General features: G+C 37.6%; 1 protein-coding gene across 1 annotated transcript in view; it reads right to left on the reverse strand.

Annotated features, from left to right (window-relative positions):
• Positions 1 to 25565, reverse strand: part of AGPAT5 (1-acylglycerol-3-phosphate O-acyltransferase 5) — a 54006-nt gene that overhangs the window by 15777 nt on the left and 12664 nt on the right. Inside the window, exons 2-6 of the mRNA XM_015859300.1 lie at positions 23070 to 23139; positions 22757 to 22872; positions 17470 to 17559; positions 9313 to 9403; positions 158 to 319 (exon numbers count right to left, since the gene is read on the reverse strand). Coding sequence (XP_015714786.1) covers positions 158 to 319; positions 9313 to 9403; positions 17470 to 17559; positions 22757 to 22872; positions 23070 to 23139 — 529 coding nt within the window. The remainder of the gene's footprint in view (positions 1 to 157; positions 320 to 9312; positions 9404 to 17469; positions 17560 to 22756; positions 22873 to 23069; positions 23140 to 25565) is intronic.

The raw sequence follows: 25565 nt of genomic DNA on the forward strand, positions 1-25565 counted from the left end.
ACCAAGCCAAGTCACTAATCACTGATGCCCCATCAAGGAGTGGTGAGATGTCTGGAGCACTGTGGACACAGTTTTCAGAGCACTAAGAAGTACCAGAAGTTGTCTTTGCATGCTAATATACACATGGCTGCAGCATGTCTAGTATACATCAACTCACCTGTCATAGATGGTGCCAGTTTTCTTTGTCCTTTGTGGTCCACAGTACCTTCATATGCCACAGTCACATCATACACTGCATCCAGATAGTCTTTCATTGTGTCGATTGCTACATGAGTTGCCTTCACACGTGGCGTTAGCACATGCTTCAATACAGCAAGTCCTACAGAGAAAAGAAAATGAGAGTGTTTGGAGGTAATCTGAGCAATACTTCCAAAATGAACATCATGCCAGCAAACTTCAGCACCCCCGCTCAAAATCACCAAAGGATGATTTTTAATTTCACTTCCCAGCTGAGGGAGCACATGTGCACATTGCATTTGCTCTACAGAACACATGTAGAAGACAGAACAGTATTATTGCAGAAAATTAATGACAAACAGGCTGCTCGACAGAAGAGTCCTTTTTACTGCTGCTGCTCTAGTTGTGAAGGTTCTAAGGTGCCTTAAAGATGATAAAGAAGCATTTCTCCTTACAGTTTACGTTTGTCCAACATAGGTTAAAAAAAAATTAACTGAGAAGTACAAAACAGAGATTATCACCACCTGAGACCCTGTTTCAGGAACAGATGCGGTGGATAAGACATACGCACAGATAATTTTAAGCACACCCAGTGCTTACCCAGCATTTTACTTCCAATGGACAAATCAATTCCATCAACATACTGAATCCTAATACTATCCCACAGTAATTAAACAGCAGTTGTTTCAGACTACACGTGCTTAAACAATTTGAAAGACTTCTCTAAAGCTATAGTGCTCACCACTTCCACCAAAAGCACACTGAAAAACACACAAGCACATTGGGCTTGAAAATATAAACTTTATTCTATTTCCAAAGTTTTAATATACAATGAATTGCAAGATGAAAATACAGCAAATCTGTTTGTGATCTGAACACAGATCTTCCACACTCACTTGAAAATGCTCCTACAGACAGACCTGAATTTTACTGGGGGGGTGAGAGGGGGAAATCACTATTTTGCTGTACAACGTGTATTTTTCTCAAAGACAATATGATTGTGATTATTGCTTTCTAGCCTTATCACTTACGTGTTTACTTTTCTTTTTTTCTAATAGCACCTCTCATCAGTGCTATTGATTCCTGATACTAGAAAAAGAGATTTTTTTCTAAGCCAAAATATTGTGGTATTGGTTTAGGTTTTTTCCACTTGGAAAAAATCAAACACAAAAGATCATATACTATGTCCCGATTTTGTACTGAACTTCTGTCCCTCTTCTGTTGGGTAAAACATACTCTGATGTAAGACTATGTAGTTACCTACTGAACAGTATAGCTTCTGAACAATAAACTTCTCTAAGATTCCTACAGTTGAAAATTTCAGTATAAATTATTACCTTGATTTCTTAATATCTGCTAAGAGCCTCTATGATCAAACAGGGAGATAAAAGGTTATTTACTAGCACTCTTTCTGAAGTCATTGTTCTAAGCCTTACCGGCAGTAGCGATAACCGTCTATGCAAAATGTTATATGGACTGGGTAAATATTTTGAAGGATAATATGGTGGCAATGTTTTTTTAGCTTGTGAACTGTTACATCAAACAGCTAATTATGTTATGTTTCTAAATGTTTACTCAGTAAATGAAGCACTGAATATTCTAGTGTTGCGACAGCAATGGTATTAGTGTGGACACTTGTTGATCCAAATTCTCTAACACAATAATTTTGCCCTAGAAACACTGCCATTCCTTTCCTGTCTATTTCACCTTCCCGTTACCCAAACTAGTACTGAACTTAGTCCTCTTGATAAAATAACACACATATCTAAGACTATTCAGTTTTTTAATTAAGTTTTTTAATTAATTCATGGACATTTCTGGTGGTGAAGATGGTCAGTGACAGTCTAAGAAGTCCAACTGTAGAATAAGTCTCTCTTATGCCATGTGCTACCCGTGAACTCTTGAAGGTCTAGATTCAAAATGAGTATTCATCTAATAAAGACCATAATCTATTATTTAATATGGCTTCAGTGCATGATAAACAAGCATCAGCTATAGGAGTTCAACACATCCTCTTAAAGAATCTTGCAATTACTTGATGATCTTTGCTAAAATCAGCATAACAGAATTTAAACCCAAGTAGCTACAGTGTAGTTACCTTGGCAAGCTGCCTCCATCCAATTCACAAAATACACTGTGCTTAAACTGTTTTTAATGTTGAGCAATACTAAGCTAGAACTCTCTGTCAAAGTATTTGAGGTCATGAGATTTCATTTTAAATGCCAAAGAAAACAAACTAGATGTCTAATAATGTAATGCCCTACCTTAAAATGCTACAGCTTTGCTCTTTTATGTTAGCTGATACTTAAATGACTAACAAGCATAAAATACCAGAAAAATGCCATGTCTTGATGCAGGCATAGAGGAGAACCATACCAGGGGCTTTCAAAATCATTAAAATCATATGAAAATCTGAATAAGTAGATTGAGTAGTAGTACCTCAACTAGCAACTGTAACTAAGCTACACAAGATGCAAAATTTTGTTGCAGACTTTCTGAAAGAAACAATAGTTTTACTTAAGAGAACATCAGCATCTCCAGGATTGATTTTTTAATAATAATTATTATAAAAAAGGAGCAAAAAAAAAAAAAAAAAAAGGCACCATTTACCTTATTTCTCAGGATGAAGTTAGATATAAAAGCTGAGAGCTGGGAAGACTTCATTGCAGCCTTCCAGTGCTTGAAAGGAGCTTATAAGCAGGAGGGGGACTGATGTTTTATAAAGCCTGATAGTGACAGGAGAAGGGGGAATGGTTTTAAACTGAAAGAAGGGAAAATTTAGGACAGATGCTACAAAGACATTCTTCACCCAGAGTGTGGTAAGGAACTCAAATGTGCTGCCCCATCCCTGGAGATGTTCAAGGCCAAGCTGGGTAGGGCCCTGGGCAGCCTGATCTGGCGAATGGTAACCCTACTCATGGCAGGGGATTGGAATTAGATGATCTCTGAGGCCACACTTCCAGTGATTTCTATAGAGAAGATTTCCCTTGCTTTTCCTTTAATCTGAGCCAAAAGCTCACAGAACTTCCTCCATTAGTCATAACTTCTGATATGCGCACTCACCATATTTTGAAACTAAACCAATTAAAGAAACAAACAAAAAAACCCCAAAAATCCAAATGAGTTAAGTTTAATACCAGCTAGGTCTTTCTTGCCTCTTTTTCCCTGTGTGTGTGTGTACACATGTTCCTGCAGTTGTAATATCTGATTAAAAGCTTTGCAGCTTTTTGGTGTCCTATGCACACACCTAACACGACGTTCCTCCCAGCGTAATGGAACACCCTCAGTGCTGAAACCAGCACCCAGAAAGACATACAAAATTACATATGGTGGGAGTGCTCAGTGTTTATGATGGAGCTTCCTCTCCCAGCTTGCAAGTATCTCCAACGTCCTATACGCCCTCTCTCATGTAGCAGATTTTAAGAAATTCTGCCAATGAAGTTGTACAAGAAACGTGCTCATATAAAAAACAGTTATAATACACTGCATCTTCCCAACCCCATAGTGAAAAGTTAGGTGCAGAGTAGCAAGTTCCAGTTATAGTTTCAGTATTCTCAGGCACAGTTTGCTACCAAACCAGTAGACAGCACAGTAATTGACCACAAATCCCCATGATGGCTGAGTAGCATTAAAGAGGCATCAATCAACACACACATTATGGAAATAAAAATATTAAGAAAAAGAACAACAGGCAAGAGGAGTTTTAAAAAATGACAGATATAAGGTATAAAGTCATTTGCTTGTGTGTGCTTCAAAAGTTCTTAAATAGTAAGATTCTTAAAAGCCATACTTTTAATTTTTCTAGGCATAGTCTGCCAAGTCATCTACTGCTTTGCTTCAAAATGTGTTATGCCTCAGTGAATGTAAGTATACACTGAGAACACTGAGACAAATATGAGACTGTGGTAATTAAGAAACATCCATTTGGAACAACAATTTGGAATAACATTCAGTTATTGCTAATGTGAAGCATTAGCAATGCTTTCCCATCTCTTTGATGAAGACCAAACCAATAGGTAATTACGTAGGAATGGGGATCTTTGCCATTTTATGTTTCATTTAATAACTTTGAAAAACATTTTTCTTATCATTCGCCAATGTAAAAAACTAGAGAAAATACCAATAAATCTATTTGTATGGTAGTATTGCACTGACTTGCATACAAAAGTCTTAGCAGAAGACATTAAAAACTTGCACGCTCTTAAAAAAAGTGAGTTTTCTTATGAACAGCAGTACAAGAGAAGTAAGAAATCCTCTTAAGAAGAGTACAGCAATCCCACAGCAAGCCACAGAAGGTACTGCAGTTTGGTACACTGTTTTCTGTAATGGGCAAACCCAGAAATAAGTTAAGAATATAAGACAGTTTCTTACTTTCCTATACTTGATTTTCTAAGGACATCTATTGATAACAGAAGTCCTTTCTCCATCCTAAGCATACATCTCTCAAATGCTACTTAAGATGCACTCACAACACAGCACTTATGAAAACGTTACTCTCCTTTCCAAAATTCAGTGCGCCCCCTTTCAACAAGTGTATGCTTACATCAAAGTGTGTGAAAAACATATAATCAAAAGACAGTTTTTAAAGACCATTTCACATAATATTTCTGGATATTAAATACTTCACATTGCTTTAAGATACAATCTATAACCAATGCCAAGATCTAGAAGGGAAACATTTTTAATTAGCTTGGTAGAAACACCTCTTTTTCACATGACCTGTAAAAGCAATTTTGTGATAAGCATATCCTGCACGCACAAACATCTTAGTAGAAAGCATGATACTAGTCAAGATAAATTTAGCACTAAAAGAACATTTACATTTGCAACTTTTCCACACAAAAACAAGGGAGATAGTAAATGAATACCTGAAATGTTTCCTTGGTCAAATGACCCTGCTTCGAAATGAAACATTAATACAGAATTCCATAAATGCTTTTGACTCAGAAAGGTTGTTTTGTCTTCATTTAGCACAGCAAACCAAGCTAAATCTACCAAGCTTCTTATCATGTTCTCTTTGACTTTTCAGAAGTTAATAGTAACATTTGGAGTAGGAGGACTGCGGATTATTCACATTTGTTTTCAAATATTTGATATGTCATTCCTTAACATTTGGATAAAGTTAATATTCTACTAAAGCTAAGAAATTTAGGGTTGTTCGGAACATTACAGAGGTCTAAGTCCTAGAAAATTATTAAAAATCCATACACATACATTGTGGAAACATATAAATGAAATGTATCTTATGCCAGAAGTTGGTACAAAAAAAAAAAAAAGTCCAGTATTTTGTGTGTTCCATTGAAAGTCTGTTCTATAGTTCAGTATCAGTAATTCACATAAAAAAAAATTTGTTCAAAACAAATACTTACAATAAAAATACCACTTCTAACATTACAAGATTTTAGTTACATCCCTATGAAAATAAGACTTATCTACACATTATAATTTCTTAGACTCAAAAACTCAAGCCAATTGACTAGCATTTGGAGAACAAAAGCATGACCACCCCAGATTGTGTAGATGGCAATCATCTTAGCTGACTATTTCATCACAGTGGAAAAACTAAAGCAAATTTTAAGATTACTGACTATATACTTATGTAATGGAAGTTGGAAGGCAAAAACCCAGGAAAAGAGATAAAACTCGCCTTCACATGCTTAGATCTTCAGCAAGCAGAAATAATTCCTTTGATCACAAGACTCTCAGGAGATATACCATTGGAAACAGATGAGTAACCAACCACATTGAAATACAGAGGGGAAAAAAAAATGAGCATCCAGGTAGCAATTGCTGAAAGCATCTCACACGATCACTTACTTCTCATGATTATCCTTGCTATTCTCTCCTGATGTTCAAATCCACTTACAAAGATGGCACTGATGCCAAAGGCTTGGAAGTGTGTGTGTGTGCGTCGGGGGGGGGGGGGGAGGTGTCATCATTTACTTGACAGACATGTGAAAACCTGACAGATGTTTTCACCTGAAATTATGGCAACACTGCTTATGTGGCTTCCTGACTGTGAAACTCTAGCAAGTACTACAGATTGGAAGCAACAAAGTTAAATACTAGAACAATTTAAATTCCATGGAGAATTTTTTTTCCCCACAAATAGCTTCTACACCAACCTTAGTTTTAAGAGGAAACTTTTGCCTTCAAAATTCAGTCAGCACATTTTTCCTTCCACAATAAAATAAAATTAATGGATGCTGCCTGCTCCACAATGGGTAAAAATCTGATTGGACTGGAATTGTCTGGCCCTTGTAAAGTGTATAGAATAAATAACCCTCTGTTTCTGAGGGTGGTCACATTGCCCTTAGATGACAACATTCTCAATTTATCACCACACAACGTGGATCCCTGGAAGCAAGCAACTTCTTGCACCTCAATGAAAATAACTGCAGTGGAAAGAAATTTGGTATTTTGTATAGAACCCAAGTCTAATGACAGAATAAACTGTAATATAAAATACAATCAGTATTTTTAAAAAGTTACCTTTCAAGAGGGGCCTCAATCACCTCTATATTCTTTTGCTGTTTGATATCCTTTCATCCTATTCATAGACAGATAAGATTTATTTAAATATTCGTACCAATGATAAAGACATAATAGTTGCAGCCAGCAATCTGAAAAAAAAAGCTTCTGGGATGTGATCCTATGCATTTGTTCCTGGGTTGGGTTTTATACATATTTTAATTGGTCTCCGGCCAACTGTAAGAAGCAGTGACTATGTCTGTTACTTGTACTTTCTTTAAAATAATATCAAGCTATGAGATGCAACTCAATAGGTCACATTAAGACCAGGTAATTCAGTTCAGCCCAGTAATTCTGCTTAAGTCAGTGAATCTTCTCTAGAAGAGAATCCAGCCCATGGAGAATAAAAACAAACACCAAACTCACAAAACATTTTTATACTTCCTCTCTGAAAAACTAATAAAACATATACACAATTATGTCAAAAACAGTATTTCAGACAGCACGATAATAAACATGAGTTATGTTTGTGCCCTAGGAATAGCTGTGTTATCTTTGGTTACAATATCTCTGGTTCCATCTGTTAGCGAAAACAACACTAAGTCAAAGTTTAATTCTTGCAAATTAAACCACTTTTTCTATACTACACTTCCATTATTTCCTCAATACTTAAAATGTGCAAAAATGTAGGAAAAAAAATATCATTATAAAGTTACTCACATTTCAAGATGTATTCATATAAAACAACAAAATTCCCCCGCATGTCTGTAAAAACGACACTGAAACAGCATGCTCTGTATCAAAGACCAGGTAAACTTATCAGACATTTTATTTCTGCATGATGACTGAAGGACAAAATTGAAGTTACGGAATGCCCTCATTCTCTGACTGGAATAGCTACTGGGCACTGTGACTTTCTAGAAAACCATAGCAAAATATGTGGCCAGCGAGGTGTTCAGTCACAGATCTTGTGCTGGAGTCCCTGCTTGCAGTCAGCAGCTACGACCCTGGTGGCAATGGGGCTACCAAGCAAAAGCCACAAGCCATGGCTGGCACTGCTGGGAGGGCTCTGGGGAGTAGCTGTCATCTCCTGCTGGCAGTCACTCAAGAGTTTCCTGTCCTCGGAGGTCCCCAACATACGTGGTCTGTGCCTTGTGGCTCCCAGCCACCTGGATATTTTGGTATGCAGCTTTTAGCGTCAGGCAGGCTGGCCATCCTGGCTGGGGATGCTCTAGTTCAAGTGAGTATCAATCTTCCCATTGAATTGCAGGGACAGTTCCCACCCTCTCCGTATGAAAAAAAGAGGAGAGTCTTTGTGAACGATCAAAACAACAGAATTCAGTAACAGGGAAAAGCAGATCAAGAGGATTCTACGCTAAACTAGAAGGTGCTTCCTGTTTAGTAAGTACAAGTATTTAGTGCTTTTAAAAGCAGTAACCCTTACAAAATAAAAGCAGACTAAACCTAGAGGCAAGTATTAGAACAAACGAACAAGTGCTCTGAAAGCACAAAGCAGGTTATCATTATTACTGTTTTTCAAACCGTAGATATATAATTCAGAGGTTTATTAAAATAATGACAGTGAGAGCCCTTTCTCTTCTCTGAAAAATGAGAAGAGAGGAAAGAAACACCTCATATCCAACACCCCTTCTGAACTCACAAAGAACCACCAACTAAATGAAACATTTGACTTTCATTTCCGACAGGAAGCTGAAGTGATGAATAAATACATTATGACTTCAGCTCTCTTCCACATACGCGCAAACAAATTCCATTCTTCCCAAGGAGGAGAAGAAAAGCATATATCCTTTTGGACAAGAACTAACAATGCTTAATAGCTTGATGATATCAACAGGCTGATTCACAGACTTCTGAATTCATTTCAGCATGTCACAGAAATGAATTTACCAGACCTATTTGTGAGTCTTTGCTTACCTTCAGAATGCATTATTTCACTTTTCATCAACAGGAAAAAACAAAACCAGGAAATATGTTGACGGAACTGTTACAAGTTTATGTGTATTGTGCATATGCTGTGAGAAAAATAAAAAAGCTTGGGAACCTTTGCAAGACATTCCAAAGATGAAATAATTTCATCTGTGGTTATGGAGAAGATGCCACTGATCACACTGAGGCAAATACAGGATAAATTTCAACCAAGGAGGGGTAAGAGTGGAAGGTGAATGAGGAACAAACCCAAAAGAAACGGCAGTATTAACAGTAATTCAAGAGAATGAGATGGAAGACCTTCCTTTAAGGCACAACATTTCCTGTGCTGAATATCTTTTATGTCAATAACAACCCTAAATGGAATTATAACATCAAGTTAGACCCATCAGTGACTTGATCCAATGTAGGTTATTCCTATGTCCTTGAAGAGTAGGAAAAGGTGTGTTCAAAAATACATATCAATAAAAGCTAGTGAGAACTTCCTTGTGAATTAAGACTCCTTTATGATGTAAAATGCATAAAACATCTATACACAAAGTATATTCATCTTACTCTGGTATGAGAAACATTGGCTTTTTTGAGTCTAACCTTCATTATCAAGCAGGCAGGCTTAACAGTCCAGTTAAGGTGAGATCATCTTTGTATTATATAACATTTTATATAACATTTGTTAACCCCATAATAAAAGAATGCTATCAAGATCTTTTTGCTTACCTTCTTTTTCAGCAAATGATTGACTGTCAGCAATGACTTTTGGTATCTCTGGATTGTAACGAGTCCCCTCTGGAAAAATCACTAAATACATCTGTGGGATGAAAAAGCAAAGCAAAAAAAGTTCTTATAAAGAATTCAAGTTGATTCCTTTTATAGAAATTGCCAACACTTGACAAGTCCACATTGCATTTAGTTCACCCCTTAGGTGTGGAAAGTAAAAATGAGAATATTTGAACTAAAAATGTCTTAGCTCATTGTTTGGACTTCAAAATAATTTTCTTAGAACGTACACTGTAGGTGTCCAGGTGATTTGGGAAGGAAGATAACATGCATTATCAAAAGCAAGGAAGTCAGCAACAGCTGACATCAATAACGGCATTGTTTTTCTAAGTGGAATAAGAGGAGATATTCAGAAGTCCCAAAGTAATATTCAGCTTGAAATACAACACCTGTCCATGTCAAAATGGATCTAAATTAAAAGTGTTTTGCTTTAATACAGATCTCACATCTAATCTTTCTTTATATTGTCTAAATTCAATGCCATTCATAATTTCAATTATTAGTATTCCTGATTATGATGGTTCTGATATGTGCCTTTACACTGTGCCTTTATCAAATATATTATGAACCTGAAGCAATAGCTTAGCATAATTAGATGAACTTTCAATTTGCTTTTGAAACAACAGAGATTTCCAACACTCTTCCCTACCTTGCCTTGCATCGCCTCCTACGTACAAAAGTAGAACAAAGCAACACTTAATTGTGAAAATTTCATTCTGGGGAATCACCTGCAGAAGAAAAGGCTACTGCCACAAACAGTAACTATGATGGAACTGAATATAAACTAACACACAGCAAAATCATGCCTACTCTGCCTAGCCTGTTTAGTTTCTTTGCTATCTTTGCAGAAACGAGTCTCAACAAACATTGGAAAGAAATGAGATACTGGATTTACAAAGCAGTACAAGAAAGACTAGTAGAGTACACAAAGACCTTGACAAGTGGGAGAATGCATCACAAAATGATGCACAGTAAAATAAAAGCTCAAAAGGGATAAACAGGACTATAATGTGCTTCTGGCCCACAAAATTTATGTTGGTATTTTGCACTTGATGATGGCAGAACAGTAAAAGAAAAGAATGAATGCAGAAAGGAAGGACCAAGTAAGCGAACTCTCCAGAATTACTGCAGAGAGGAAGATGCAAATGTGCTAAAATGCAGAGAAGGAAAGAAATCTCGGAAATGAGCCAACTGGAGAGGTCAGTACAAGATCAACAAAGAGGAAAATGCAGTACATAGATGTGAATCTAGCAGAGGAGAAAAAAAATAATTAAAATGGCAAAACCAGTGTCAGCAGAGTGTGGTAAAGAGATGAGCCGCAAGACTTTCTGAATGGAGCTGGATGGAGCTGGATGAAAGGCTGCACTTGTAACAGTGTGTTTGCAGAGGAGGAGAACTGACAGACTGCAGAGACTGGTGAAGTCCAAGAATTTTTGAAGATCAGCAGAGAGCCAAGATGTACACAGATACTAAAGGGGGAAAAAACAAACATAAAAAGCAGCATCAACTAAATAAAAAAGCAACAACAAAAAGCAGCAAATGAAAATGGGTTTAAGAGGCACGGAGTTTGCATTTTATCCTAACATAACAGCACCATAACCAGGGGGACAAACACAGGAGTTCTCAAAGCAGTTAAAATTTGCACCTTCCTCAAGTCATGTATGCATGCATGTTGAAAATACTTAACTGGTAAATGAGAACTTTCCAGAATTAGCTGGAAAATGCGTAATATTCAAACTAAGATGCACTTCTCTTTTCATAAAGGCACTTATATTCAAACCACATCATTTGGATTCTTAAAATAGCATATCAAGATGAAGATACTTCCTCCCTCATTACAACTTGAATGCTCAGCTCCAAAGCGTAATATAGTGGTTATAATGTGAAAGTGAAGTGCACAGGAGAAGAAAACCTTTTCTGGTACTGAGATCAGCACTTAACACATGCACCACTAAAAGCCTTCAAAAGCAGCAAATCAACCCTGAAAGCTGCTTACAGAACAGAGCACAGAATCTACTTATCCCAGCTCTAGGTGTGTAATACAAAGCAGGGGAGAAATTGTACTTTAATTACTCTGCTAAACCTTTAAAACACAAGCAGCTGAACAAGTTTGCTGACCAGAATCCGAAACCTCTGAATTAAAAGCATACTAACAAAACGAAGAAGTGCTTTATGCTTGAAATTCAACATATATAAACCTAACACGCAAGCCATTAGGACTGTTTTACCTGAGTAATATTCAGGAATGCTAACAGATGCCCTATTATGTTCACAGACAGTGTTGCTCATGGTACTCTATTAGTGCACCCAGCCTACCAAAGCTACTTGCAACACTGGCTCCTCTCTTCTCCCAGCATGGGCAACAGAAGTTAAAACCTTAAGCACTATTTCCAGAGATTATAAGAACTGTAAATCTCTAAGATTTTAATAACTATATAAGCTCCCCTGAACTTGGATTAAGAAACTAAGAACTGCTGAATTGTAGGAGTGTTTTAATTGCCTAGAATCACTAGATGCAGCTAAGGCCTTTTATTTATTATTATTATATTGTTCTTTTGTTTGTTTGTTTGTTTGTTATGTTTCATTTAGAAACATTAGAAAAAGACAAAAAACCCTTTGCATTATCACAGTCCCCAGTTCTTTGATAAACCAATTTTACACAAGCTAAATAGATCCCTCTGTTCAGAGGGAAGTCGTACCCTTCATACCTCTTTCAGTATAACAGACAAATGTCAGGATGTTACCTCAGATGAGTTCAAGTTTCAAAGAGTGGATAAGAATTCAGTTAGTAGAATTTTACTGACTTTGGTTCAAGCCAGGAAACCAGAAAAGAAGCACAGGTTACCTGAGGAGTTCCCAGTGTGAAGTGAGTAAACTTGTCTCTTATTCTATAAATGAAAGGAATGGATGACAACAACTGCTTTCACGTGTACAGCATCTCTGTTAATTTTCTCAGTGTTGTCAATGTTTCCTAGCAATGGCACAGAGGGGGGCAAAGCAGTTCTTATAGAGGGGAGGAAGCAGCTGAGGAAGTCCTTGATACAGCACATCATCAGAAAAGGACTCAGTGGGGTTGGTAGGGAAGAGGGCATGAAGCAAGACAAGTCCCCAGAATACAGAACAAAGGCAGCCCTGTAAGCATACAGGGAGAAGAGATGCTAAAGAGAAAACTTGTCCATACACAAGAATTTGGAGGCTGTCATTGCATGCAGCAGCTGCCACTCTGCAGAAGAACGTAAGACAAGAAGAAGGTGGTACTACTGACTGAAGATATCCTGCATTTATGGCACTGTTTCCAAGAGCATGACATGAGAAAACAATATTTTTTATTTATAAATTTCCAAATCATATTAAATCATACTTTTCCTTACATTTATTATTTTCATTATTGCATCCTGACGACTAGATGGATTTATATCTGAATCTATGTAGACTACTGCCTGAAAGATATGCTTCTGATGAACTGAATGAAAAACATTAACACTCAGATCAATAACTGAGAAAGATATGGTATGAGAAAGCATATCTGGCATAATTCTAACAAAATATAAAAATCAATATAAGGAGAGCAAACAAAGACATCCAGGGTTTATAAAGAAATTGCTAGGGACTTACAGAATAGGAAGCATATGACAAAATAATTACATTAAGTCTTATAACAGCTGTATTAATGTATCTGTCCTCCTCAGGCACCTGCTGTTTGGTTGGCACTGCTTCAGGTGACAAAGATTTATACTGTTGTCACATGAATGACAAAATCAAGACTCATAGTAACCAGCTAAATACTGGTTGTACTGGCTAGAACACAGTATCATAGAATTGCTTGGGGTGGAAGGGACCTCATGGATCACGAAGTTCCATCTTCTCTGCCATGGGCAGGGTTACCAGCCACTAGATCAAATAATATAGATCAGATTGCCCAAGGCCCCATCCAACCTGGCCTTAAACACCTTCAGGGATGGGGTATCCACCACCTCTGGGCAACCAGATACAGCATCTTACAGGGTGGATTTCCTTCTCTCCGGGTATGAGACACAAGGCATGTTTTCAAACTGAAATTTGCAGCTCAGAAGAGCCAACTTTCTTTATAAAACAGGCAGACTGAGCATATAAAGTACCTGCTGGATAGATTGTTGCACTGCGAAATGCTTCTATCCTTTTACAACTCATTTGAAATCAACATTAACACGAAAGTGCCCTTCAAACACTCTCACAAGATGTTAGGCTGCAATTTGTTAACTGTGAATCAGATTTTATGTCCTGTGAACACAGCCACGGTTTTCAGGGAGCTTTCCCAGTGAAAGGTCCAATAATGAGACATGAGTGTGAATAGTTACATTAGTTACATGATAAGCTGAGATGTAAAACAGTTTCAAGGAAGAAACTAGAAAATTTAGCACACTTAGTGTGCATCCAAGCTAAAAGTGCACTGCCTCTGGGAAGTAAGGCGGAACATGGTGGAGCAGCGGGACAGAAGGGGATGCTGAAGGCAGGCAGGTGAGGTCCTAAAGGAGGAAATAGTGCCATGCAGCCCATGCCCTAACATGAAATCAGCCACACTAGTCCAAGCCTACTGCGAATGTGAGAGGACAAGAGGCAGCCTTAATCCACCTCTAAATTAATTTTCATTATAGAAAAATAAAAAATGAACCAAGTAAAGGAGGTAGTAAAACAACAAAAGTGTTTGCAACTCTAACTAGAGTACGTACAAGGCTGGTTCCGTCTTCCTATACGCCTTAGGTCTCTTAATGGGAACAGAGATGGCTCCGGACAGACTGAACATTAATCATTTGGATTCTTTTGTTTAAACTTTATGTGCAGAGAAACTGTAAATAACCAAGTGACCCTTAACACAGATTCACTTCCATCTCTCTCTATTGGTAATAATTCTTCTCTTAGTGGCTGAAAGGCAAGATTTTCTCCAGCACTACATTAAAGGAAAAAACCTCCACCACTCATGCCTACAGCAATGAAGTGGTCGCAGCAGCTCACTAAGCAGAGCAAAAGCCTATTCTGAACTGCAGCATTCAGTGCATAAATTTTAACAGAAATTTAGAGTAGTACATTCATTATTTTCACATGAGCCTGCAGCAATTTGTTCTTGTGCTGACGAGTTCAGGGCATACTTGTTTTACTGATTAAAATGTCTTCATTTTAAAAGCATTACAGTTGATGCGAATACCCCACTAAGTCAGAGCCAAAAAGTTTCTTCATGAATAATGCACTAAGGACACAGGTTATCACATCTTCTCTCAGTAGTAATTGCAGGTTAAAGAGCATTTATGGCATCTACATCTAAATTCTCAGATAAAGTAGATTATTCTATATATATTTTACTCTGTATTTCACCCCAGCATATGCAGTCATTTGTCTCAGTAAACAGGCTTTTGGCAATATCAGTTTTGTAAAGTGTAAGTGTCCCCTCCTATATGGTTTGACTGGAAGAGATTTAAAACAGTACACATTTTTATAGTGGTTAAACATTATTCTCTACCGTACTGCTACCCTGCATAATAGGAGGACAATGGCAGCAACTGCTTGGTAAGCACATACAGTTTTTGTGCCTTATTTCCAACTCCAAGGAATTTCCAGACATCCAAATTTCACCAAAAAAATCAAACAGAGCCAAGTGGTCCCAAATTCACTTAGCGTTACTTGAGACAGGTTATTTTTTCAATCTAAACACAACCAAAGAGTAAGAAAAAGATTCCAGGAAAAGAGCCTTCACAGAATTGTATCACAGAATTCTAGGGGTTGGAAGGGACATCTAGAGATCATCGAGTCCAACCCCCCTGCCAAAGCAGGCTCCCTACACCACATCAGACAGGTAGGCATCCAGTTGGGTCTTGAATATCTCCAGAGAAGGAGACTCCACCACCTCCCTGGGCAGCCTGTTCCAGTGCTCCGTCACCCGCACCGTCCTTGGAGGTGTTCAAGACCAGGTTGGACGGGGCCCTGGGCAACCTGATCTAGTAAAGGCGTTTGTTTGGTGGCCCTGCCAGGCAGGGGGGTTGGAACTACATGATCCTTGTGGTCCCTTCCAACCCGGGTAATTCTGTGATTCTGTGATTTGTGTGTGGACTTACTTCTGGACTTACCTTCTGGACTTACTTCATTTAATAATCACTTGTAAATATCATCCACCACAAAAAGTAGAACCCAAAGTGGGGGCAGCTTTAAAGAAAAGCTTTATGCTTCAACCTCCCTTTACACTGCAACTCATGCATTATTCTGGAGTCAACACATAGCACTGGAGCATCACTGAACAGTACTTACAGGTTCTAGACATGTGTTCCTAAGACTGCATTAAAAAATAAAAAATCCAAATGGTTCTATAAAGCAGAGTGATTTAATACAGAATTTAAATGTAAGCTTATTGCAACCAAAATGTTATTGTTACAACAACCCCTTGTATTTTAGTGGATGCAGAGGGAAGTCAGAAAACCAGACTCAAATAGAAGTTGCTTTTTTAGCTAGCAAGGAATCAATGGGTCTTTGTGGGAAAACACCCTGCCAGGAGATTCCATCCAGACAAACCAAAGCAAACCGAACCAGTGCTCTGCTTAGGGGAATGACATTTCAATGACATTACATGTGAAATACATTTCATAGATCTTTCTGTTTGTCTTTGTTTATCCAATTACACTGCAGATCTTACAGGAAGCAGAATCTTTGCCACTTACATACAGAAAATAACAACATAATGCAATATTTCCAACATTCCAGAACTCTCCTGGGTAATTGTGCCTGGGTAATGCAGGCACAATTTACTGCTATTGGATATGGCTGTCTTTTCTCTACAGACATTATTAGATGGATGGGTCTAAATATGCCTATGCTTAATACCAGTTAAGCAACCGCCAACAAACTCTGGAACAGAAAATGAATTCTCAGGGAGATTCCTGAGCTAACAGTCCCATAGAACACACCGAGGCATGGTAACAGGAAGAGCAAACATACTAATCAAAGAAATTACACACTTTAAAAGAGTGTTTCATGAAGATGCAATGAACAGCAAGTACTACATTCATCTTTACAATAACGAATAAAATTATATTAAAATGTTTAAGCCACTTTCCATCCTAAATTTCTATTTTCCACTAGCAAAAACATTTTAAAAACATTAACAAATTCAAAGTATTTATTAAGTGTATGAATGGTTTACTTGACCAACACAGACACATCCACACACAAACACATTATCTCCAGCAAAAAGGAGTATTAAGACAGTCACAACAATCAATATGTTCCTTTCACCCAGGCTTCAGCTTTAAGAGGTTGACCATGTAGTAACTAGAGTGGAAAGTCCTAATCGTTTTATATAAAATGAAAGTGTAGCTGTTCTATATCAAGACTGCCTGAACTGGTTTTCATAAATCTAGCCAAAAAGGCAAAAAACATTTTAAAGCACAGCAAGCAATGGAAACGAAACTCACTGATTCTAACCACTGAGCCACAAACCATAAAGAGAGTCATGAGAAAAGTCACTTGGCACTAGCAGTCATTCTTCAAATAGAAAATTATTGCGAGCTGTTTCTTTTCCAATTTTGATTGTTTTTTTTCATTCTGTAAGTGTAGCAGACAAAGTTGCTCAGTTCCAAGATGCCACCATCACCAGCAGTGAATTGACTGCGGGGATGACTAATTAAGATTTGGTAAGAATACTTCTTGACTTTCAGAAAGATAAACAACTGGTACTCTATAGAAATCTATAGAAATGCCAGTTTCTGACAAGGAACAACGCAGTAGTTAAAATGTTGTCTTTTGAAACACGGGGAACATTGGAAATGGTTGCCAAAAAGTTACATCAGCAGTTAATAAGAGTCCTAATATTCATCCAAATCCCCCCTATCCTCTACAGACAGAATCAAGAAGTTCCTATCACTCATAAAAGGACTAGTCTAATTTCCAGCAGCTGCGTTGGGGAGTTGACTCTAATCACAAAACATAACTGTAGAAATACAGAAAAATCCAAGTCCATGACTGCTCTCTTATGGATGGTGGATATGAAGCATGAGCTCATTTCTCCAATGAGCCTTTGACACTAAAAAGGCCGATGAAATGAAGAGAGGAGAGGAAAGAAAGGTATAATCTTACCGGAGTCTCAGCTTTCATCTGGGCCCGCAACTTCGCTCTCATTTCTTTTTCATTGAATTTGGCACTTCTTTTTACATAGACTCCTCCATGCTGGCAGAAAAAAAAAGGATTAAATATTTAAATAGTTTAACGTGGAATATTTGATAAAAGAGCAAAGAAGATGACTGTAACATTCACTCTTATGACTCATGCTGTACATTGCCCACAAGACATTTTCTACTAGGATGAAAGCACTTAGAACTGTATTTGCATGCAAGTAAGTTTCACAAAATCTGTTTATATAAAGATCAGATCTACAAAGAATATTATAAGATACTATAAATGCCTTGCTTAAAGGTGCTAAATAATTGAATGGAAGACAGCAATGGAATTGACCACAGACAAGCTCATTAGCTTGTAGATCATGGGAAATCACACAACAGAATTAACTCACGAGTAGTTATAAGCCAACCTATTCAATGTTATGTGCCTCCCCTCAAGCAGTGACTAATGCAAACACTGGAGTTACATGCATTATACCTATACACCCAAAAATTAGCACTAAAGTAACTCTCATGGGTCATGAAAATGTCTTCACATGCTTTATTAGAGAACTGAACCTTTAATAAAGAAGTTAAATACCAAGATAAAAACAGAATAAGGGAAAAGACTCTATAAATGTATTATTACTTCCAACCATTATAAGAAGTTAGACCATTTCCTGGAAAAGATTCATTTTATAACTTGTTCCACACAGTTTATCACAAAAGCTTCAATAAAAGGATTATGACAAAGCACACACAAGTATTATAAAGAAATTAAATCTGCTTCATCACATCTCCTCCTTCCATAACTTCGCTTTATATACAGCCTAACTTTGTCACGTTGTAAACAGAAGTGCTTCAAAATAAACAACTGACACAATTAATTAAAAAGAAAAAATTATATTTTCCAAATAACAATTTCATTTTTAAATGCCATCTTCTTAAGGGATTCTCTACCTCATTCCCTAACTCAGTCACACCCTTCTCTGCCTGCCCTGACTGTCGGCACTAGGATTTGTCAGATAATTTCTGTTTATTTGTGGTTTTATATAGCACTAATTGAAAGGTGACAATAAAAACTCCCATGTGCTGAACCTCAATCTCAGAAGATACAGTATGTTGCAGAAACTACATTGTTGTGGTGGGTGCAGATGTTGGGGTGAGGTATAATCCAATTGGTGTGGCATGGGCAGGACTAAAACTAGAGGGTTGAAGGAGACAGCCAGAAGAGAAGGCTATGTGAAGCTCTTTGTTCTTCATGGTGTGGAGAGATTGCTGTGCAACTGCTCAGCTAGCGATATTTGATGAGACATGCATTGCCCTCCAAAGTATGCAGTGAAAAGGAAAAAGTCAACGGTGCATTAACTCCAATATTAAATACTCTGTATTAGTGCCTGTGCTTCCCTCCATGGTGCAGCAGTCAGCTGCAATGCTTTGCTTTGTTGTGTGGCTCTGGCTGGCAGGAGATCAGAACTACAGAGGAAACAGAATGCCCAGTCTGCCGAACTGGGGCTTAAGCAGGATGGTGCACCACACCAGCCCCAGCATGTGAGCAGTTTACCAGCATCAGACAGATTACAGCATGAACAGAAAAACCTTCTATCAGCTGTGCAGCAAACACACGCACGTGCTATCTACACAGTTCACATGTAAGGCTGTTTTTAATATCTGACAGCAATAAAGTGGAACAGAAGTCTTGTTTTGGAAAGTGACAGCATGACAACTGCTCTAATGAAGGGCAAACTCAGTGTGGTATGAGAAATGAAGCATCTACTATACAAGACTTCCATATAATCTGTAACACACCACTCTGTGTGAGCTCAGCTCTCAGCTATCTCTAGCACTGACAACAGTTGTCTCATTTATCAAAGTCTGCCCTTACTTAGAAAATCACTAACCATCTGAACCACCTTTTCCTTACTTTAAGATCGGTGAACATGAAGAAACCAAGTTACCACTGCACAGTTTCTTAGGGACACCACAACACCAATGACAAACCCAGCGTCCCCACCTCAGACTATTTTCTTGCTCAGAAATAGACTTGTACTTCCCATGTACACATAAGTACACAGACACTAGACATATGAACAGACAAATGTTCCCACTGTAAGGCCACCCCTCAGTGCACATAACCCAACTAGAAAAATGTCACTTCCCTTACGGCACAGAGATACAAAGCCAAAGAGGCAACATGCCACACTAGCTAAATAGTTGGCTAAAAAACAACCAGAAAGTGTACGTGAGCTGATGCTGAACAACATAAAGGACCTACTTCCTCTGTCAAAGAGTCAAGCAAAAACTTTCAGAGATCAAAAATATTTATCAAAGTTATGTCCCAGCTTCACCAGGTGGCATAAGATGAATAGAAGCTAGCTGAGTTTTGGTGGGGAAAGATAGGGCAAAACAAATTTTAGGTCCATCCAAAAATAATAAAAGTTAGTTTTATGAAATCTCACTGCCTAATAAATCAAACTCGGAACACAACAGGTTAATTAAGTAGTTCCTTTCTTTTTGTTGCTATGAGATATCTGCCTTCAAAGAAGAATGTCAGTTATGTGACTGTATACAGCTCAAATTCCCCGATTTGTATTGCATTTCCTTTTCAGTAAGAGATCAAATATATGAATGCTTTTCAAAACACGTTTCTGGAAGTATTGTTTTTCAGTTTTTAATTTTTTTCCGCTGTACTTTAAAAGCCCCTCTCTTGGTCAACAATGGATTATGTTTACAAATATACTTCCTTTGTGCCTGAATTTCACTCTCCTGGACATCCAGACCACGTTTATTTCCAAACAGGATGTTTACCTGAGGCAGGGAATATGAATTCTGTGAGCATGTCGTAATTACGCGGCTCTGGAAACTTTTAGTGGAGTGTAAGTGACATCACTGACAGAACATCAACAGGAAGGGCAGGAAGTGTTTTATGTTTTTGCACTGTTTGGTGTGATAAAAACAATAAAAATACCTATTAGCGTGTGCTGCAGTCCTGCTGCATCCCGTATCCGCAACCTAAACACATGCATCACCACTGTCAGTAAGCAGCCTTTCATTTATGTCAATGAATTACATTTTATACATACTTTTACTTATCTATCTGTACAGATAAAAGTATATCCACCACTATGTCTCATAGTAGCCGCATGTTTTTGAGGAATATGAAGCTGAATAGGTTTACTTATTATATTTTAATTAAAAGTGTAGCTCATGTACAGATTAATTTCCACAGGAACCTTCTTTTAACAGTCAGTACAGCAGACAGGAAACTGAGCACCGGATATTCCACAAAGCAATAGTCATTTTCCAAAATTTTGGAAAAAAAAAATAAAAATTGGACACCTAGCGAAAGCAGATGGAATAGATATCCTGTCCTGTAATTTAATTAATTGGACTTAAATCATCACCAATGTAATGACTATAGGCAAATAGAAACAGCATGTAGCATACCAGTCATAATCTCTTTAGTGGAATCAGACTGTGGAGATCTGGAGTCATTGGTGGGGACAAGAACGAGGGCTACTCAGAAAGTAATGTCTTCTATTTTACTGTGTTGGCCCATGATGTCAGAGGCAGACATTGGTGGTATGGCAGTAGAGGCTGAACCTTCCCCCCAGTATTCCATTACATGTTGTTGCCGTGTGACAGATGGCAGCAGAGGGGCAGACTGACAAAACGGTGTCTGACACGGAAGTGCGTATGAAGCAAAGGCGTGCTACTGAGTTCCTCCATGTGGAAACAATGGCACCGTGCACTGACATTCTCTGACACTTATTGACTGTTTACAGAGATCAAACAGTAGATGTGAGTACAGTGAGATGGTGGATGTGGCAATGGACTGTGATGTTTTGCACTTATTTAAGGGACTGGGGGAGCAAGTCTTATACCAGTAAAAACAAATCACAAATGGTTTTATTTTTTCTGCAGCATCATTTTTTTCTATACAGTACAGCCTAGCTTTACAGCTCACTCATCCAGAGGACAACGAAGACATTCCATTTTCAGGCTGAAAACAACACTGATTGAACCTGGATCTACCTTTGCGTACACTTGAATTACTTACACACTGAACAGAAAGCAGGAACCTCAACAGTATCTGTACTACAAAATAAAACAGTGAGATAGTTCACTCCCTAGCGATGGGCATTTTAGGTGACATGATCCATAGCTCTGAACCTCTGTAGGCACTTAAACCAAGCGAAAGCAACACCTAATCAGATTACTGGGAAAGGCCGCTGTTTAAGGTACTTCCTACTTTGCAGCAACTAAATTAGGCAGTTCATGGTTTTGAGCCTCCCCTCATCCAACAGCCTCTAAACCCAATCCAAATTGCACTAACTTATTGGAGGCAAAATACTGGTCAATCAATAACAGTAGTAGTTGATACCAGCAAAGGACTGCTCTGCCTCCTTCCCTCTTGCCACCAGTGGCTGTATGCTCAACTGTTTTTTCCCCTTTTGCTGCTCTAGAAATCAATTGTTCTGACTTAACTTTCGGATGCAGGAGTGAGGGTGCTGAGACATAGACAGGAACACACAGCCAAAAACAAAGAGAGCAAACTTGCAATTTGCACAGAAGCTCACAACAAGATTGGCTCTGGTCAAGCATACATCACCAACGTTGGGCATTTCATGTTTGATATAGAGTTTATAAGGGAAGTTGTTCTATTTTGAATTTAGACTAAAAATGTCAAACACTGTAACAGTATAACAGTTACAGGGAGAGGTAAGTCGCCTGCTCTCCACATTTTTCTTTACAAACTAATAAGTTGATGACTCTGAAAGTAATGACTTCTTATTTATTTCCATGGAAACTACATCCCTTTTTTATGTTGTGTTAAAACCAAACAAAAACAGCTCAGTAAAAATGTGAATTTACTCACAGTTTGCAGCATAAGAACAAACCAACCAACCAAACAAAAAAAAAAAAAACAACCCAAAAAAGTATCTTCTCACTTACTGCTAAGTCAACAACAGCATGGTAAAAAGAATAAAGTAATAGAATATCTTGAAACAGCTACTAACAGATTCCACAGCAATATCTGTAGCTACTAACACTGTCCATAACAACTACTTATGAGTAAATAGATTCTATAATGACTGCCTCAACTCAGATACACATCTAATCACACTGAGTGAAATGAGTTACTTTCACATTCAAGTAACAAATGTTAGTTCAGAACTCCATCTTCTCAACACAGTATAAACAGAAGGGAAGTACGTCACATATATTTGACCCACACGGAGGAAGGAAGAAGTGAGTGGGCTTACCTGTGAAAAATACCACCCGTACAATGGAAGCCACTTTAATCCATCTTTCAAAACATATCGGACATGCCCAAGTGCATTCTGCCTAATTGCCAACATGTCCGCGATAATCCAATCAACTGCAAAGACAAAAGCCCAGAATGTTTAGTTAAACTAGTTTTGCACCTGCCACTGATGAAAGAAAAATCACATTTTGTACAAAGAAATATCAATTATGTGCTAGAAGTTCTAATGGAAAGCTCATTTAATCAAGGCTGGAAAGAGACACAGCAAACAGACGAGCAGATTTATAAAAACATTATGAAAAAATACAAACCTGTACACTGATGATTTGATAAATATATTATATTTTCTTTATTTTTTGGCAAATCCCCATAGATAATTACCTAAAAAATAAAAAATGAAGCATTACTTTATTGTTTATAGTCACTGTATTAGTCAGTGATAAAAGCGAATGAGGTAATTACCTATTTTCTAATAAAACTGCCAGCAAGCTATCATCATTAATCCCATTAATTTATCAGAATCCATCATGCATACAATCTGCTTATCAACAAGGAAGTTAATGCTAATTAATTAGTGCACAAAAAGCTTATTCTGTTCTTACGATTTAGCCCCAGAATGGGATCCATGGAAGCCAGCTTACATCCACAAGATAACTAACGCAATTAAAGGTAAAAGCAACCTTTGGACATGCATTAAAACGTTGTTTAAGTTTATAACTCTAACATACAGCCCATGCTTCATCCAGACACACACTTATGAGTTCACTTAAATTTACAGCTGTAAGTTTCCCTGAATCAGATAAATTAAAAAATATAAATCTCAACCATTTGCCTCAATTTTAACCATCAAGAGCAAGAAAAATAAATAAAAATCACAAGATGGGAGGGGGAAGGAGGGTGGGAATGTCTTTAAGTTGGGCTTTGGGTTTTATTATAATTTTGTAATGTTTTTCTCCATTACTTTAAGATTCACTTTTTAACCTTGCAGTTTTTCTCTCAAGTATTTATTAATGGGACAACCTGCTGAGAGTGTGATTAAAAGCAAGATGCAGAATTAATAATCCAAGCAGCTTTTAAAGAGGATAATAAACTCAGGTTTATTTCACATATATAAAATGAATGAAACCATTTCAGTTCTCAAGTGAAGAATGTCTATAGCAATATATTATAAATACTTTCATGATCTAATCAGCTTAGTTTTCCAATCAGTACACTTCAGGTAGAATCCCACTCACCCACTCTCCCAATACTAATAGGCTATGTTCTTTGTTTCTAGAAATTAGCTGTATTAAAGACAAATTCTTCTTTGACAGGATAGCAGTCACCAAAACAAAAGCACTACTTGGAAGCTTTACCCACATATCACCACCAGTTACACAGTGTGGACTGTCTGGATAATTCATCAAGAAGATGCATCTAATATCCAGAACTTGATTAAAATTATTTAGTGTGCCAGATCTCACATTCATCTTTACAGCATGTCTAAAAGCACCTCTGAAAAATCTGCCTGCATCTCATGTTGAACATGAGATAACTTGTTACCCTGTTACACCAAACAGATAACTTTTTGTATTCTAACACTATACAAACACCCCACTAAAATCTGTGTTTACATTCACAGTGTTACTTATCTGCAAATACAACCGCGCTGTTAACCAAATTTGTTTTCAAGACAAGAAGCCACATATTGGCAAATTGAGACATTCAGTAAATATGTGAACAAGAGATCGTCCAACGTACAGTAAAGAGAATGCTACTTATTTGAATTTAGAGGAAGGGAAAAGGTTTGACACAACAGATCACCACAACTGAAGGTCCTGAATGCTATCTGTGCTTGATAAAAGGTAAGGAAATACGAACAAGAGGAAAACAAAATCTGCCCTTGACACTCTATCCCACAGAAGAAAACAAAACAGGGTTTGAAATACATAAATCATTATCTCAACTTCTAAAAATTTCTACTTTTAGTGCATAAAATCAAAATTCCAGCGTAATCAGAACTACAATTCAAAGCACTCACTTGTGACTACTGCATTAGTAAAAACAAATATAATGGATTGTGTCTGCCAAATATAACAGTTAATCTGTATTACTTTTTATTTCAATAGGATTGGATGTAGTTCACTTTTTAATCCCAGAGGAACACCCTCTCATTGTTACTGTAAGTAGACTTCTGTGTACAACATACAGCCTTACCGTAACAGCCAAAACATGTTTATATGTAATGAACCAACATCTTGTAACTGAGATAAAACATACAGCCATATGATGGTACAGAACTAAAAAAGCTCTATTTATAATTAGTTCTCATTAAAGACAAGAAATGATATTTTATTCCAGAGTAAAGGAAGGAGTGAGAAACTCTGAAAATTCTCTTTTGCTTGCTCAACTGGCTCAGCCTAGGAGGAGAATTCAATAGCTTTAACCACACCATCACTCATTTCAGCAATCTCAAGAAAAGGTTTCTACAGTTCACTAGAAGCCAGCAAACAGCTATTCACAGATTAGATGTTCATGGCCAGGAAATGAGGGCTATAAACTACATCATATGTACTACAATCAGATAGGAGCAGCACCTTCCAGCCTTTATTGCCCTGAGGTTTCTCGAGCTCTCACAAGATACTCCTGCTCTGCAGGCAGCCATACAGCATTCCTTCCGAGAAGCTGCTGCTTCTCAGAATTTTCATAATAAATCATGAAAAGCTTTGAATCCTGCAGAAAAGTTGGTCTCTTCCCTCTAAAATGATGTATGAAGAATTCATTTGCTTCGGGATAAGTGGGGGAGAAATCCCTTCAGAGCAAGCCTT

Source organism: Coturnix japonica, chromosome 3 (assembly GCF_001577835.2).
Source record: "Coturnix japonica isolate 7356 chromosome 3, Coturnix japonica 2.1, whole genome shotgun sequence".
Lineage (NCBI taxonomy): Eukaryota > Metazoa > Chordata > Aves > Galliformes > Phasianidae > Coturnix > Coturnix japonica.